Source organism: Hevea brasiliensis, chromosome 13 (genome assembly GCF_030052815.1).
Source record: "Hevea brasiliensis isolate MT/VB/25A 57/8 chromosome 13, ASM3005281v1, whole genome shotgun sequence".
NCBI classification, from domain to species: Eukaryota; Viridiplantae; Streptophyta; class Magnoliopsida; order Malpighiales; family Euphorbiaceae; genus Hevea; species Hevea brasiliensis.
In genome coordinates, this window is record NC_079505.1 from 70,102,284 (window position 1) to 70,116,703 (window position 14,420).

Genomic DNA, 14,420 nt, shown 5'->3' on the forward strand with positions numbered 1-14,420 from the left:
TATAAATGTAATAAATTTAAAATTATATTTCTTCTTAATTTTGTTTTATAAAATCTGAACCATCTCTTCATGAGGAAGCAAAAATGGAACATATATAAAATTGGTATGCATGTTTATTCAGTATAATTAATAAATTAATTTGATTAACTCTTAGTTTTTCCTATATCTAATTAAATTGAGCTTTCTAGAAATTTATAGTAATTAAAGAATAATAATAATAATAATAATAATAATAATAATAGCTACTTATTATAATATTAAAATGTAATAATTAAATAATTTGTAATTTATATGTAGAAAATTAATAACTTAATCATACTTTAAAGAAATTATATAATTAATTAACAAAAAATAGAGAGAATTTAATGAAATTACTTAACACACACATATATAACTTAAAAATTTTGCTAAATAATAATAAAATAATATAACATGATTAATATTAACTAAAGTAATAATATTAACTATTTATTAATTATACTATAAAAAATATCAAAAAAATAATGAAATTTGAATATTAATATAAATTTCTTATTTACCATAACTATGAAAATAAAATTTTATTTCCTTTTATTTAATAATTCATTTTATATATAGTATTCAATATATAATTAAAAATACATCTTTATTAAATGCATACTAAAATAAGATAAATAAAAATAAAATAACATTAAAGTAAATTAAAAATTATTAAATATATAAAAAAAGAGAGAAGATAAATTATTTAATTCCATGCTATTATTTTTATAGTATAATTTTAAATTATTTTAATAATTTTAAAATATATATTTTTAAAATTTTTATTATTAAATTAAATAATTAAAAATTTAAGATCATCAAATAAGAAATTTATAAAATTATTGAAATATGTCTAATATTTTTAATTAGTTAGTCATAAAAATTATGGTAATAATAATAATAATAATATTTAATGATAATAGTAATGATAATACTTAATTACATTAATTATTATAATTATTAAATATAATAATTTCTATATAATAAATGTCATGTGACAACAATAAAATTTAGAATGTCATATGATATTAATAAGAGTAAATTTTTTTTTTTATAATATCATGTGACAGTATTAAAATTTAAAATATCACATGACATTAACAAATAAAAATCTCTCTATTTTACATACATATAGAGATGAATTGAATATCACAATCCATATTCCTTTAATGAAATATCCTTTTTCTATTAAAAAAATATGTGATTTAACAAATAAAATTAAGTGCTGGTGATTTTTATTTATGGAAATCAAATCAAATAGCATCTTATTTAAAAATCACCTTCCCACTCTAGCAGAAAATAGATTGTTGATGAATTTGCATCACTTTGGATTTGGATGGTTTGATCACAGTATGCCTATTGAATTATGATAATTTAAGTTATTTTTAGAAGGAAATGTTGATAGGGATTTCGTCTTCATATAAAAATAAATATATTTAAATTTTTATATATAAATTTGCATGCTTAAATTTATATTAAATATATTTTTTTTAAAAAAAGTAAAAAGAAATTATTATTAACCAAATAAATTAAATTTTAACACTTCTTTGAGAAATGAGTTAGCCGGACCTAAATAGAGGGGGCGCTAGAATGCAACGATAACCAGCTTCGAGGAAACAACGTGACGTTTTCCGTGGTAAATTTGATAAAAGAAGGGGGCTATTTTAGTCAATGTATTAAGGGAGTGCCTTTTTAAGCAGTCTTTCACGACTTGAACCCCTTTGTCACTCATAAATCATAAGCCTCTCGCTGACTGCAAGCTTTGGGCTGTTCTGTTCTCTGGTTCACAGACTCAGTCCTCCTTTATCTTCCATTTCCTCGTTTCTAAATAAATCGTCAGTTTCTGGGGGTTCTTTTTTTGGCGGGTAAAGATGTCGGGAAAAGGCGCCAAGGGTTTGATTACGGGCAAGAGCTCTGCTAGTAACAAAGATAAGGACAAGAAGAAACCCATCTCTCGCTCTTCTCGAGCTGGCCTTCAGGTTTTACTATTTCTTTCCCTCTCTCTCTTTCAACGCTTCTTTTTCTTTTCTCTTTACTTCTTGTAAATTTGAGGGTTTAAGGTTCTGAAATTGTTGGGGTTTTGGTTTGGGATTTATGTTTGGCATTTGACCTTTTATAACTTTCCATTGTCTATTAATCTATGCACTTCGTCTTCTCCTGTTGGCGCATATGTTTATATAATATTTACATTATTACGTTAGAAGTGTCTTTTGGTGTTTTAATTTTTTTCGTATATGTTGTTTGAATAAAAATTCTTACAAAAAAATGAGGTGATTTTTCTGGACTTTGAGAAAATCTAAGCCTTTGTATAAAACCTCCAAAAACCTTCATTTTTCAAACACCAAGTTGGTGGGTAACAAATTTTTCTCTTTAAATACCTTAAAAAAAAGGTTTTTTTTCCCAAAAACTAAAAAAAAATATGAAAGTTTGAAACCCATTACTGTAGTGTAATCTAATATTTCAATGAAAATGGAACTCTTATTTGCTTCTTTCAACTCGTTGAATTAGTGATGTAGACAGTTGTCTGAGTTTCCAAAGTTTTGTTGTTCTAGTGGGGCCTTTAACCTTAGATAGCTTTTAAGTAAGGTTCTCACTTATCACCCAGATCTCTGTTTGGAGAGGTTGTGCCATGAATACTATAAGCCGTCAGGCAACCAGTATGTTTCGGGATTCGTTAAAGAATTGAGGCTTTTTGCACGCATATAAGGTTAAGCCAGATTATGAACTTTTAGGGAAGGTTATCAATTGGGAAAAAACTGTGTGAACTCTTAACCCCCTGATTGGATCATGGGAAGCCATGGTTTATTAATGTAGGGTACGTTTGTGTTTGGGATGTTTTTTCCATGGTTTAAAAACTATGAGATTTGCTTAAGTTTTTGAAACCACCAAATTGGTGGGTAAGCATGGTTTCACTCATTTTTATTCTAAAATTGCCCTTACATAATTAATGAAATTATCTTTTTGTCCCTTGAAGCCCTATCTGCCGACTACTTCTCACTTTGAAATTTCTATCTTTACAAGCATTCAATATGTAGGGCTGCCAAATTAACACTATACCCATGTTATAAATGGATTAAGATTTATAAACTTAATACCAATACTTAAATCAACCAGATTAAGTTTATTTAAAAATATAAATACAAATTATCAAGTTTAATAAATTGTATTTTTAATTACTACTATGAGTAATTCTTTATAAATTAATATTTAATTTAAAAATATATATTCTAAATCATTTATATGTTTAAAACAGTTAAAGGGCATTTTAGTAATCTTTCTGTTTTATGTTACCATTACATACCATCAAACCAAATAAGAAAATGTTATTAAACCATACTGTTTCCCAAATATATTAAGAATAATTACTATACTATACCATACAGTACTATACAGTATCATACATTACTAAACCATCTTACACTAAATCCAAACGGAGGGTAAGTGTGAATTGGCTTATTGGTGTAGGAAACAAGCATGAATTTTGAAGGTTGGTTTATTTTGGTTTTGCTTCGATGCTCCCCCACCTTTCCCCTCTTATTTCATTTTATTTATTTTTTGATCAGGTAGTGTGAGGTAGGTGCCAGTTCCTTATTTGATTTTTCCTGACAGGTTTTCTTTCTGTGGATGGTTTTTGTAGTTTTCTTCTTCGATTTCTTCATTGGTTTGCTGTCTTAGATGGAGTATGTTATGAATTGCAACCTCATTGGGGGATGATGAGTCGCATGCCGTTGTTTTTCTCACCTGTGAAATTTCTCTTTTTTGGTGTAATAACTTGCAGTTTCCAGTTGGTCGTATCCATAGATTGCTGAAGTCCAGGACAACGGCTCATGGAAGGGTAGGAGCAACAGCTGCTGTTTATTCTGCTGCTATTTTGGAGTATTTGACTGCGGAGGTGTTGGAGTTGGCTGGAAATGCTAGCAAGGATCTCAAGGTGAAACGTATCACTCCCAGGCATTTGCAACTTGCAATTCGAGGTGATGAAGAACTTGATACTCTGATCAAGGGTACCATTGCTGGTGGTGGAGTCATCCCTCACATTCACAAGTCACTTATCAACAAATCCTCCAAAGAGTAGCTTTGCTAAAAGGATTTTATGTGCATCTATTGCCAAGGGGAGGAAAAAAAAAATTCCATGCTTAGATGAGCCTATGTTTTATGACAATGGATTTGTTCCAAAACCTGCTGTATTGTCAGGAATTTAAGTGTTTAAATTGTTAGCTTTATACTTGTTTTCCTTCACATTAGTTGTTGGACTCGGGCAAATGTTTCTCATAGGTCGTGGATGCATGGATAATGACTTATATGACAATTCTAATCCTTTTAGTTTAGTATTATTAACAGTTCATATTAGCATGGTAGCATATTGAGGTATCGTTTCATACATCTTCTGCCTGGCTAGCTTCTTTAAACGCAATAAATTTTGGTATTTTACCATTGACGTCCTTGTTCTGTCTTCAAACATTTCATAGAAAACAGAGGGGCTATGTATTTTCGTAAACCTTTGCTCATAAAACAGTACCGAATAAGATATGTAGGAGTAAGGTTAATTTATTTACTTGGATTGAGAGGTTCCTTTGTTTTTTCGATAATTGATCCTTATATTCTTTTGAAACGTAGCCCATATTTTGAGGCGTTAGATTGAACATCTCCTCTAGAAAATTTGGAGGATGAGGAATTGTTGTGGAGCTCAACAATCATTAGGACAGCATGATGGCTTTCAAGATTCCAGTTTGGATATTTACGATTTCAATTTCAAAATTCTTTTCTGTTGCACTAAGCAATGATCAATATGTGGTATTTACTGGATGCTGGATGCGACGAAGGAAGCAAAGAGGCCCCACTTCTTAGAGATAGAATATTTGGCTGGAGTTCATGCCAAGGCCATGTACCAGGGCGAAAGGGATTACTTCCAAATAACTACTATGCTGCTATCGGGAAATAAGTGAGAAGGGCGGATTGTGAAGGCAATGAAGCGCGGACAGAGTCACCAACCCCATTAGAACACAAAATTAGACCTAGTAACTTAAAATTTTGTCATTTTTTATTTTCTACAGCTATTATTAAAGTCTGTTAATATATATGCGATTCGACAAAAAATGTCACTTGTTTAAACTGATTTTATTTAAAAATATAAAATATTTAAAATTTAAATAGTACAAAATATTTAAATTTTATTTTCTTTTAATTATTAGTTATATAAAAAATTTAAAATTTAAAAATAAAAAATAATTATTAAACAAAAAATATTAGATGATTCATTTGTCTAATCTTTTAAAAATATCTTTTTAAAATTATTAGTTATATAAAATATTTAAATTTAAAATATTAAATAAAAATTTTAGAAATTGAAGGATTGAAAGTTAAAAAATAAGCGTATATATACACACATTTCTTGAGAATAATTAGATATATTTAACCATGACTTTAATTTTTTTTTTTTTTATCTCTTTTACTTTACCTTTTCTTCTCTATAAAATTCCACCTTTTTTTCTAACATTTCATACTTGCCGAAGAAATCTGGCAGCTAGAGTCACAATCTCTCTATTAGATCTCTATTCAAAAGGTACAGAGTTGCTTACTTGTTGATACTTGCTGGTTCTACATATGATCCGGCTAAATTTAATGTCACTGCAAATTATTTTATCAACAGAATTAAAATCAGGGAATGAAATATATATATATTTCAATGAGCACGTAACATATTTTTCCATTCTGATCAGAATATTATATAATTAAGTTAATTTTTAATAATTTTTTATATTTTAACGGAAGAGTTTTATAATATGTATTGGTATTTCTTTATTTTTGATTTTAGATTTATGCATGACTTTATATGGGCATCAATAATTGCACATGTGAATTATGCAGAAAGCTATTTGCTTTTTTTTTTTTACATAATTAATTAAATCAGAAGAAAATAAAAAAATTTTAATGATACTGTGGAAAGATCAGATTGTTTTGATTTATAAATGAGTTATAAATTTAATTCCAGCACTAAGAAATAATTGATAAATTTATAATAATATAATGGACGAAATTGTAAACCAGTAAAATACCCTTGATCTTTTATTCATATATATATATATATATATATATATATATATATATATATATATATATATATATATATATATATATATATATATATATATATATATATATATATATATTAACACTTAACATTATTAAAAAAATAATAATTTTATTTAAAAATATAAAATATTTAAAATTTCATTTTAAAAATAAAATTAATTTTATTATATAAGTTCTAAGTGAGTTGAAATTTTATTCTACATTATCTTTATAATTATAAATTTAATTATTAGTATTAGATAATATTTAACATAATAATTTTGTTTTAATAATTATTGATATTAAATTAAAAGAACACATTTAGCCTAAAAATAAGATAATAAAAGTGGAATTGATATAGGAGTGCCCATTTCTATTCAAGTCCCTTATCATTTAGCGACGGGCCAATAATATTAATGTTTAAAATTTTAATAAAAGTTAATTTACATTCAATATAATTAATTGAAAATAATATGATTTTAAAAATATAAAATATAAAAAAATAAATATTAAACTATATTATTAAAATAAAAAATATATATATATATATATATATATATATTCGCCCAATGCATAAAGAATACTACTAGTTTTAAAATAAAGCAAAATGGAACAAAGAGTACTAGTCGAGATTCATTCCCAGTCTCTCTGTTTTAATTGAATCCTATAATAATGAAATAACATAAGCATGGGCAATAGGCCATGGATAACAGAATCGTAAAAGAAACAACCGAGTCCTAACCGGCCGACATGACCATAGCTCCGCAAGGAACAGTCCAATGGTCCGTTGCATTGCTGGGGCTCTCCAATTGCATTATATTTATATATATGGAAGTATTCCAGATTAATTTAATGGCCATCGGTAAATAAATAGCAGCAGAATAATGAACATTACAACACCAGTACCATTATGATATATATCTTGCCCAGGAAAAATGAGCTACTGCAACAAGTGAACCATTAAAATTGGTTTTTAAGTGTTTCATCTCTTTGCATGGATACCAAACAGGGCCTTAATTAGTAACTCAACAAAGAAGTGCTTTTTTATCACCTTCTGGCTTTGATGAATGCTCAAAAAATTATTCAATTTGTTACGCACAGTGATGATATTTTAATAAAACAAAAAGGGAAGCATTTTAAGAGTAACTTTTTTGGTGCTCACATTGAAAGCAGAAACAAAGTGCCAGAACAAATCAGTGACAAGTTCCAATTCCAGTCCACTAATAAATATCATCCTGATTTTAACAATGAGTGAAAAATGCCTGGCATAAACCAGTCAATTCACTTGCCCTCAACAATCTTACATCCTAACCAGCCATTTTGGGACTTAGATAGTTGATACCTTCGGAACATCGACTGGGAACTGGTGGATCTCATCCATCCAGGGGCTCTTTTCCTTTGCAGGGTTGATGGTCCTTAGAGCCTTCCAAACTGCACTATTACACTTAAACCCTGAACCAAATGCTATTTGCCATGTTCTATCTCCCTTCTTCATTCTTCCTTTGGCTTCCGAATATGCCAATTCATACCAAAGGGAACTGCTTGAGGTATTGCCAAACCGATAAAGTGTCATCCTTGATGGCTCCATATGCCAATCAGACAGCTGCAAGTTCTTCTCCAATTCATCCAACACTGCTCTTCCCCCAGCATGAATGCAGAAATGCTCAAAAGCTAGCTTGAAATCAGGGATGTAAGGCTTGATCTTCATCTTGAAAAGCTTTTTACCAACTAATGTGGCAAAGAATAGTAGCTGTTCGGACATTGGCAGAACAAGAGGCCCTAATGTAGTGATGTTAGTTTTCAAAGCATCACCTGCAACTGCCATGAGATCCTTCGACAAAGTAACACCAACCTTCCCGTTGGAGTCCTCTTCTTGGGTAACACATGTGAAGCACTTATCATCAGCACCCTTGTGAGTGCGGACAGTATGTACCAATTGGTACTTTGACCTTCTTCTGTCAGACCCTTTGTTTGAAAGGAGAATTGCAGCCCCTCCCATTCTAAATAAACAGTTTGATACGAGCTTTGAACGGTCATTTCCAAAGTACCAATTTAATGTGATGTTCTCCATGCTGATGACCAATGCATAGGAGTTGGGATGGACCTGAAGAAGATCCTTGGCTAGAGCTATTGAGATCAGACCTGCACTACAACCCATCCCACCTAGGTTGTAGCTAACTATATTGCCTCGAAGCTTGTAATGGTTGATAACCATGGCAGAAAGAGATGGGGTAGGATTGAACAAACTGCAATTCACAATCAAGATTCCAATATCTTTGGGTTTAATTGAGGTCTTGGCCAAAAGCTCATCAACACAACCAAACATCACAGCCTCAGCTTCTTTTCTAGCTTCTTGCATTGATGGGTTAGGGGGAATATTGAGAACTGCCTCTGGAAGATAAGTTGAATCCCCTAGGCCAGATCTCTCAAGGATCCTCTGCTGGAAGTTAAGATTTTCCTCTGTAAAAGTTCCAGTCATCCGAGATTGATCCATGAAAATCCTTTTTGTGCACTTACGAGATTCTTCAGGCTTGTAGCAGGAAAAGTTGATAAGGTATACAGGCCGAGGACGAGTCATAAAATAGAATGTAAGGAGGAAAACAAGGAGTGTTGAGCAGAGGATCACAGATATGAGATTATACTGTAGATGCTCCCAAAGAGTATAAAAATCTTGAAGAGAAAATGTTGACAGCTGCGCAGCAATTAGGACTACAAGTGGGGAAAGGAAAAGGTACATTCCATGGGAGATGAGGTAATGGTAACCCAATTTCACATATTTTAACTTCACAGATTTTTTGAAATCAGGAAGGTTTCGTGATGATGATGGTGAGATCAAGGGTGCAGTTGGTTTTGGCTCTGCCATCTCTCCCTGTTAAAGATTCAATTAATTAGGTGAGAACAGAGAATACATGAAGCAGCAAAAGTTAACAAATAAAGATCAAAACTCAAAAGATCCTGTGATCTAGTGAATTCAATTCTAAAGTAACTTTTGCACAAGTTCAATGCCAAAAGGATTTCATTTTTCTACCCTGTTTTTCCTAACTTGTTGGGGAATTTAAATTAAAATTCTGAAAACTGGGTTTTCCATAATCGAAAAATATAGAATTTTGTGAGCAATGATAAGAAAAATCTCCCTTTTTGTATTAACTCGAAAAGTTATCCTTCACTACAGATCAAATTTAGTCGTAAAATAGCAATCCCAGATCAGAATTTCACATCAAAAGTAAAACTTTCATGCATTTACAAACACTACAAATCGAAACCCAGATCACCATTCCCATTCAAAAATCAAAACCAAATAATAAAACAATCCAGATCCAAAAAAACAAATTAAATAATATTAATTGCATTGCTAAACAAATCCCAAAAGAAAAAGGGCAGGAAAAAACTAACCTTGAATAGCAAATCCCCAGATAAAAGAGTTAAATCCCCCGGTCTCAGGAGAGGCTAAGGAGAGAGAGAGAGAGAGAGCTAGCTGTGAGAGGGTACAGCCAGATGAAATGATATAGGGAAGTGAAAATTGATGATATTACTAAAATTAAACTAGAATCTTTGTGCGTTGGAATATAAATAAAAAATAATTATAAAAATTAAAAAAAGAATAAAGAAGTAATAAGCTAGAAAAAAAAAAAGCTAGAGAAGAGAAAATGAAGAAAGAAATGCGTGAAGAGAAATGGGAATAAAATTACAGGTTATCATGTATCATATCATATATATATATATATATATATATATATATATATATATATGTATAGTGGAGAAAAGAAGCCAGCTTGGAACTGGAAAGCCACCGAAATGGACGCGCTCTGAGGTTTCAACGGAGAGCGAGAGAAATATCAAGAGCAAGGGAGCAACAGGCGGCGCCAACTGGGTTTCAAATCTCTGACACTCTCTCCTCTTTTCTAAGGGAATGCCTTGCCTTCCCTATTGATACTACATTTCAATGTGCATTTGATTTTGTGTTTTTCCACTCTTTTGTTATGTATATAACCTTTGTTAAATGTTTATATTTTATTTCTCGAAAAAAATATTTTTTAATCATTATTAATGATTTTCATAAAATATAAAATCGCTTAAAATTAATTAATTAAGAAGAATTTATTCGATCATTTAAACAAGGGAAAAGTTAGACGTTTTTTCAAGTAGAATTATGTAATTTAATTTGTGATGAAAAGGGTTTTATGATTTTTTGTCGTTAATAAAATTAATTTTTTGTCCTTAACGCCGTTGATTATTGACGATATAAAATTAATATTTAATTAAAAAATAATTTTTAATTATAAAGATGAAATCCACTCAAAACAAAATTTAAAATTTATAAATTAATTATTCTTTTTTCTTGCTTTTTTTATTTTTTTTGTTTTCCACGATCGCATCTTTCGCATTCCATGGCTTCTTCAATTTGCATAAACGAGATCTGACAGAGGCTAATCTTCAAGTAAGGGTTGATCTTGCCCGTGGTGGTAGCTGGTAGAAGGCAATCTTCTAGCTATTGGCCTTCGAAACATACACACAAAAGCGGGGCAAGAAATCAATGTAGAGCTTGTGGGATTCTTAAGAACCTTGATTACTAATTTATCGTAGATGCTGAGAGAATAATCTTTAAAATAATCTCTGGATTTTGAATTTTTATGCTGATGGCCTTTGGTGATTTTATGTTTCAATTGATCCATTTCTGTGAAGGAAGAATGATTTCGTTACAAAACGAACACCATGTCATCTCTGCCAGCAAGAACAGGCAGCATGGACAACGTTACAAAATGAGCACGTCTTTTAATTCTTTTTATTTTTTAAATTTTACTCCAAGTTGGTCTTTAAAATTATTTTTAATTAAATATTAATATTATATCAATATTAATAGACGGTGTCAAACAGAAGACTCATTTTACTAACGGTAGAAAATCACAAATTTTTTTTTGTAAATTAAATTATAAAATCATATTTAAAAAATAAATCAAAGTTTAAGATATATTTTTTTTAATTTCTCCTTTGAAATTATTCTATTACTACTTGATTTAAATCTTTTAATTAATTATATTAATAATTATGTGAACTGTAATTGAAAAGAATAGAGGTTGCCTTTCTTGATTGTGATTGTTTTGAAATTTTCTGTTTCTGATTCAGAAATGTCAACACTGAAGGACATTCATAAAGATTATAATATTTAAATTCAAATTTATTAGTATTTTAATATTTTTATATTTAATTAAAATTTATTTTAAATTTATCTCTACTCAATTATTATTATTATTATTATTATTATTATTATTATGTAAACTCATTTAATTTTATATATTTTAATTAATAATTTATATATTAAAAATTTATATATATAAAAATTATAAATATTATTTATAAAAAATTTATTTTACATAATTAATATATATATAAAGTAGGAGGTATTCTAAAAAAAATGACACGTGACACTTTTCTTAAAAAACTTATCATATTTCACCTTCAATAAATATTTTATTTTATATTAATTATTATTTTTTTATTTTTCTTTTAATTATTATTATTTATAATAATATCTATATATTTATGATTTAAATTATTATTTTTTTAAAATATAATTTTTAAAAATTAAGACATTTTATAATTTATATATATATATAAAGTAACGAGGTATTATTAAGGAAATAATACGTAGCACTTTATTTTAAAAGTTTGTTATGTATCATTTTCAATAAATATTTTTCTTTATATTAATTACTATTTAATTTTTTATTTCTCTTTAATTATAGTTATTATTTACAATACTTACTTAACATTTATGATTTAAATTATTATTTTTTATAAAATTTAATTTTTAAAAAAATTAAGACCTTTTATAATTAATACAATATTTAAAAATTATTTATATTATTTTTTATAAATTCATTTATGTAAAAATATTATTTACCATATATTACCAATAATAATAATAATAATAATAATAATAATAATAATTTAAAATAAAAAATAATTTAAAAGATGATAATGATGATGAAAGGTCATTAATAACTATTAGTTTAAATAAAAATTGACTACTAATTTATGATCTCATAATCAACTATCATATAATTTGATTAATATTAAATTATTTCATGTCTTGAAAAAATAATTTTATAATATTATTATATTTTTTATTATTTTTATTATGAAATTTTTGTTAAAAAATTTAAAAGATGAAAAGTATAGCCTACATAAAAGCTATAAAAATAAAATATAAAAATTTAAATAATTAGTATGTATTATTTTTTATATTAATTATTTAATATTCTTTTTATTTTACTTTTTTAAAATTAATTATTATTATTATTATTATTATTATTATTATTATTATTATTATCAACTTATGATCATTTAATTAAAATGGCCAAGTAAATAGAAAATATTTTACTGTTATAAAAATTAAATTTAAATATTATTATTATTATTTAATTAAATATTATTTGTCTATATATAGCATGACATATAAAACATTTAATACACATTAAATGCTCTTAAATTTTTTTTATTAGTACTATTTTTTTTATTTTTTAAAAAGTTAATAGTTATTATTTATCAAAATTTATTTATTTAAATATATTTAATAATATTTATTTAATTATAAATTTTTCATTTAATATTTTTATGCTGTTAAATATTTTATTTCATTATAATTATATATCGAATGCAATTATAATTAATATTTTGATTATCTATATTTTATTATCATTAATTTATAATAAAATTATTTTAAATTTTAATTAAATATCTATATTTTTATGAATAAATTATCTTTCAACCATATTTTTATATAGAAGTAGAATTTTAAAAAAGTTACGATTGCATGAAAAATTTATCTATAAATAAAAATGATTAAAAAAAATTAAAGTTATAATATTAAAATTATAGAATCTGTCTTTTGAAAAATAGCATGTATTTTAATATTTATTATATTAATAAAAAATGATGATATTTTAAAATTTTAATTTTATAAAATATATTTATTTTATGTTATAAATTTATGTAAAGTGATAATATTTTTGTAAAAAAAATTATTTTATAAAAAATATATTAGTTTAATAAAAAAAGCTACACTTAGATATAGTATTTTTAAAAAATAATATAATAAAATATTATTTTTAATTAATAATAATGTTATATATTTTTCATAATTATTAAAATTAAATAATGACATTATTAGTGATTTAATATTTTTTGTTTTATTAATAGCAAAAAAATATTATATTTAAATATTTTTAAAATAGTATTATTTTCCCATTAATTTAATATATTTTCTAAAATTTTGTAAAAAATAAATATCGATTTATGAGATAAAATATAAAAATTTCATGAAATTTAAATTATTTTTTAAATAAAATACTTTTATTACATTTTTAATAAAATAATTATGAAAACTACTATTAATATATGTATAAAAAGAATTAAATAGATATTTTAATTAATTACATTATAAATTAATTAAAAAATTTTTGTTATAGCATGTAAAAGTTTATTAAATTAAATTAAATAAGAAACAAAATTTAATTTAAAATTAATTTAATAATAATAATTCATCTTATTTAAAATTAATTAAAATAAATTAAAAAATAAAAATTATAAATTATTCATGCATAATATAAGAATTATGCTAATTATTTATATAGATAAATTTAAAAATAGACACTTAACATATAAAATTTAATCAAAATTCAATATTAATACTATCTTCTAAACTCAAATCATTATAAATTCAATGATGTACCACCCAAACTATTAAAATTGAATCGAGCACTCAATGGTTACTATCTCTATTATGAGCAGCTTGTTTAAGGAGGATTTATGGTCATTGATTAACAAATTTATTCCGATGATAAGAGCAAATCAACTCTTTATTTTATTCAACTGCTTGATGGCTCGACTGCATTGTCAATTGATTATTTGGATAGGTTGTCATCAATAGTTGAAATATTATAGTTGGTTCTTTTATGGCAAGGAATTTTCTTCTTGAATTGAAAATTGCTGTTGCTCTCCGTTTCTCAAATTTTTGGCTAAGGTTTATGTAAACATCATTATATAATGTGTTAGATTCACATCATATTAATATAACACACAAACAGGATTTTGAATAATATTTTGCAAAATTTACAATACACTTGATTTAGATTGAGCCATCCTCTTATCGTTAAAAGAGAATTCTCTATATTAACATTATACTAATTTCTTTTTCTTTGTCTGCCTGCATTATTTAATAATTATATATATTTTTTTAATATATTAATATTAGTTGATAATTAATAGAAAACAAAAAATAGTTGATGGAATGAGCTTCTTAAATAAGAGAGGAAGCTTACTTCATCAAC

General features: G+C 26.2%; 2 protein-coding genes across 2 annotated transcripts; one reads left to right on the plus strand and one right to left on the minus strand.

The window, feature by feature from the left end:
- Window positions 1-1,724: 1,724 nt before the first annotated feature.
- On the plus strand, window positions 1,725-4,368 carry LOC110638317 (probable histone H2A variant 3). The gene is made up of 2 exons (XM_021788836.2): window positions 1,725-1,997; window positions 3,797-4,368. The coding sequence occupies exons 1-2, from the start codon at window positions 1,890-1,892 to the stop codon at window positions 4,091-4,093; spliced, it is 405 nt and encodes a 134-aa protein (XP_021644528.2). The 5' UTR covers window positions 1,725-1,889; the 3' UTR covers window positions 4,094-4,368.
- A 2,903-nt stretch (window positions 4,369-7,271) lies between these two features.
- LOC131171912 (3-ketoacyl-CoA synthase 11-like) lies at window positions 7,272-9,739 on the minus strand. The gene is made up of 2 exons (XM_058132170.1): window positions 9,484-9,739; window positions 7,272-8,959 (listed from the first exon to the last, which is right to left on the minus strand). The coding sequence occupies exon 2, from the start codon at window positions 8,951-8,953 to the stop codon at window positions 7,418-7,420; it is 1,536 nt and encodes a 511-aa protein (XP_057988153.1). The 5' UTR covers window positions 8,954-8,959; window positions 9,484-9,739; the 3' UTR covers window positions 7,272-7,417.
- Between the last annotated feature and the right edge of the window lie 4,681 nt (window positions 9,740-14,420).

What these genes read in the sequence shown, in the direction of transcription:
- LOC110638317 (XM_021788836.2), top strand. Translation starts at nt 1,890, where the DNA reads ATGTCGGGAAAAGGCGCCAAGGGTTTGATTACGGGCAAGAGCTCTGCT. An exon ending in CTTCTCGAGCTGGCCTTCAG is followed by an intron (nt 1,998 to 3,796) that starts GTTTTACTATTT and finishes AATAACTTGCAG; the next exon opens with TTTCCAGTTGGTCGTATCCA.
- LOC131171912 (XM_058132170.1), bottom strand. Translation starts at nt 8,953, where the DNA reads ATGGCAGAGCCAAAACCAACTGCACCCTTGATCTCACCATCATCATCA.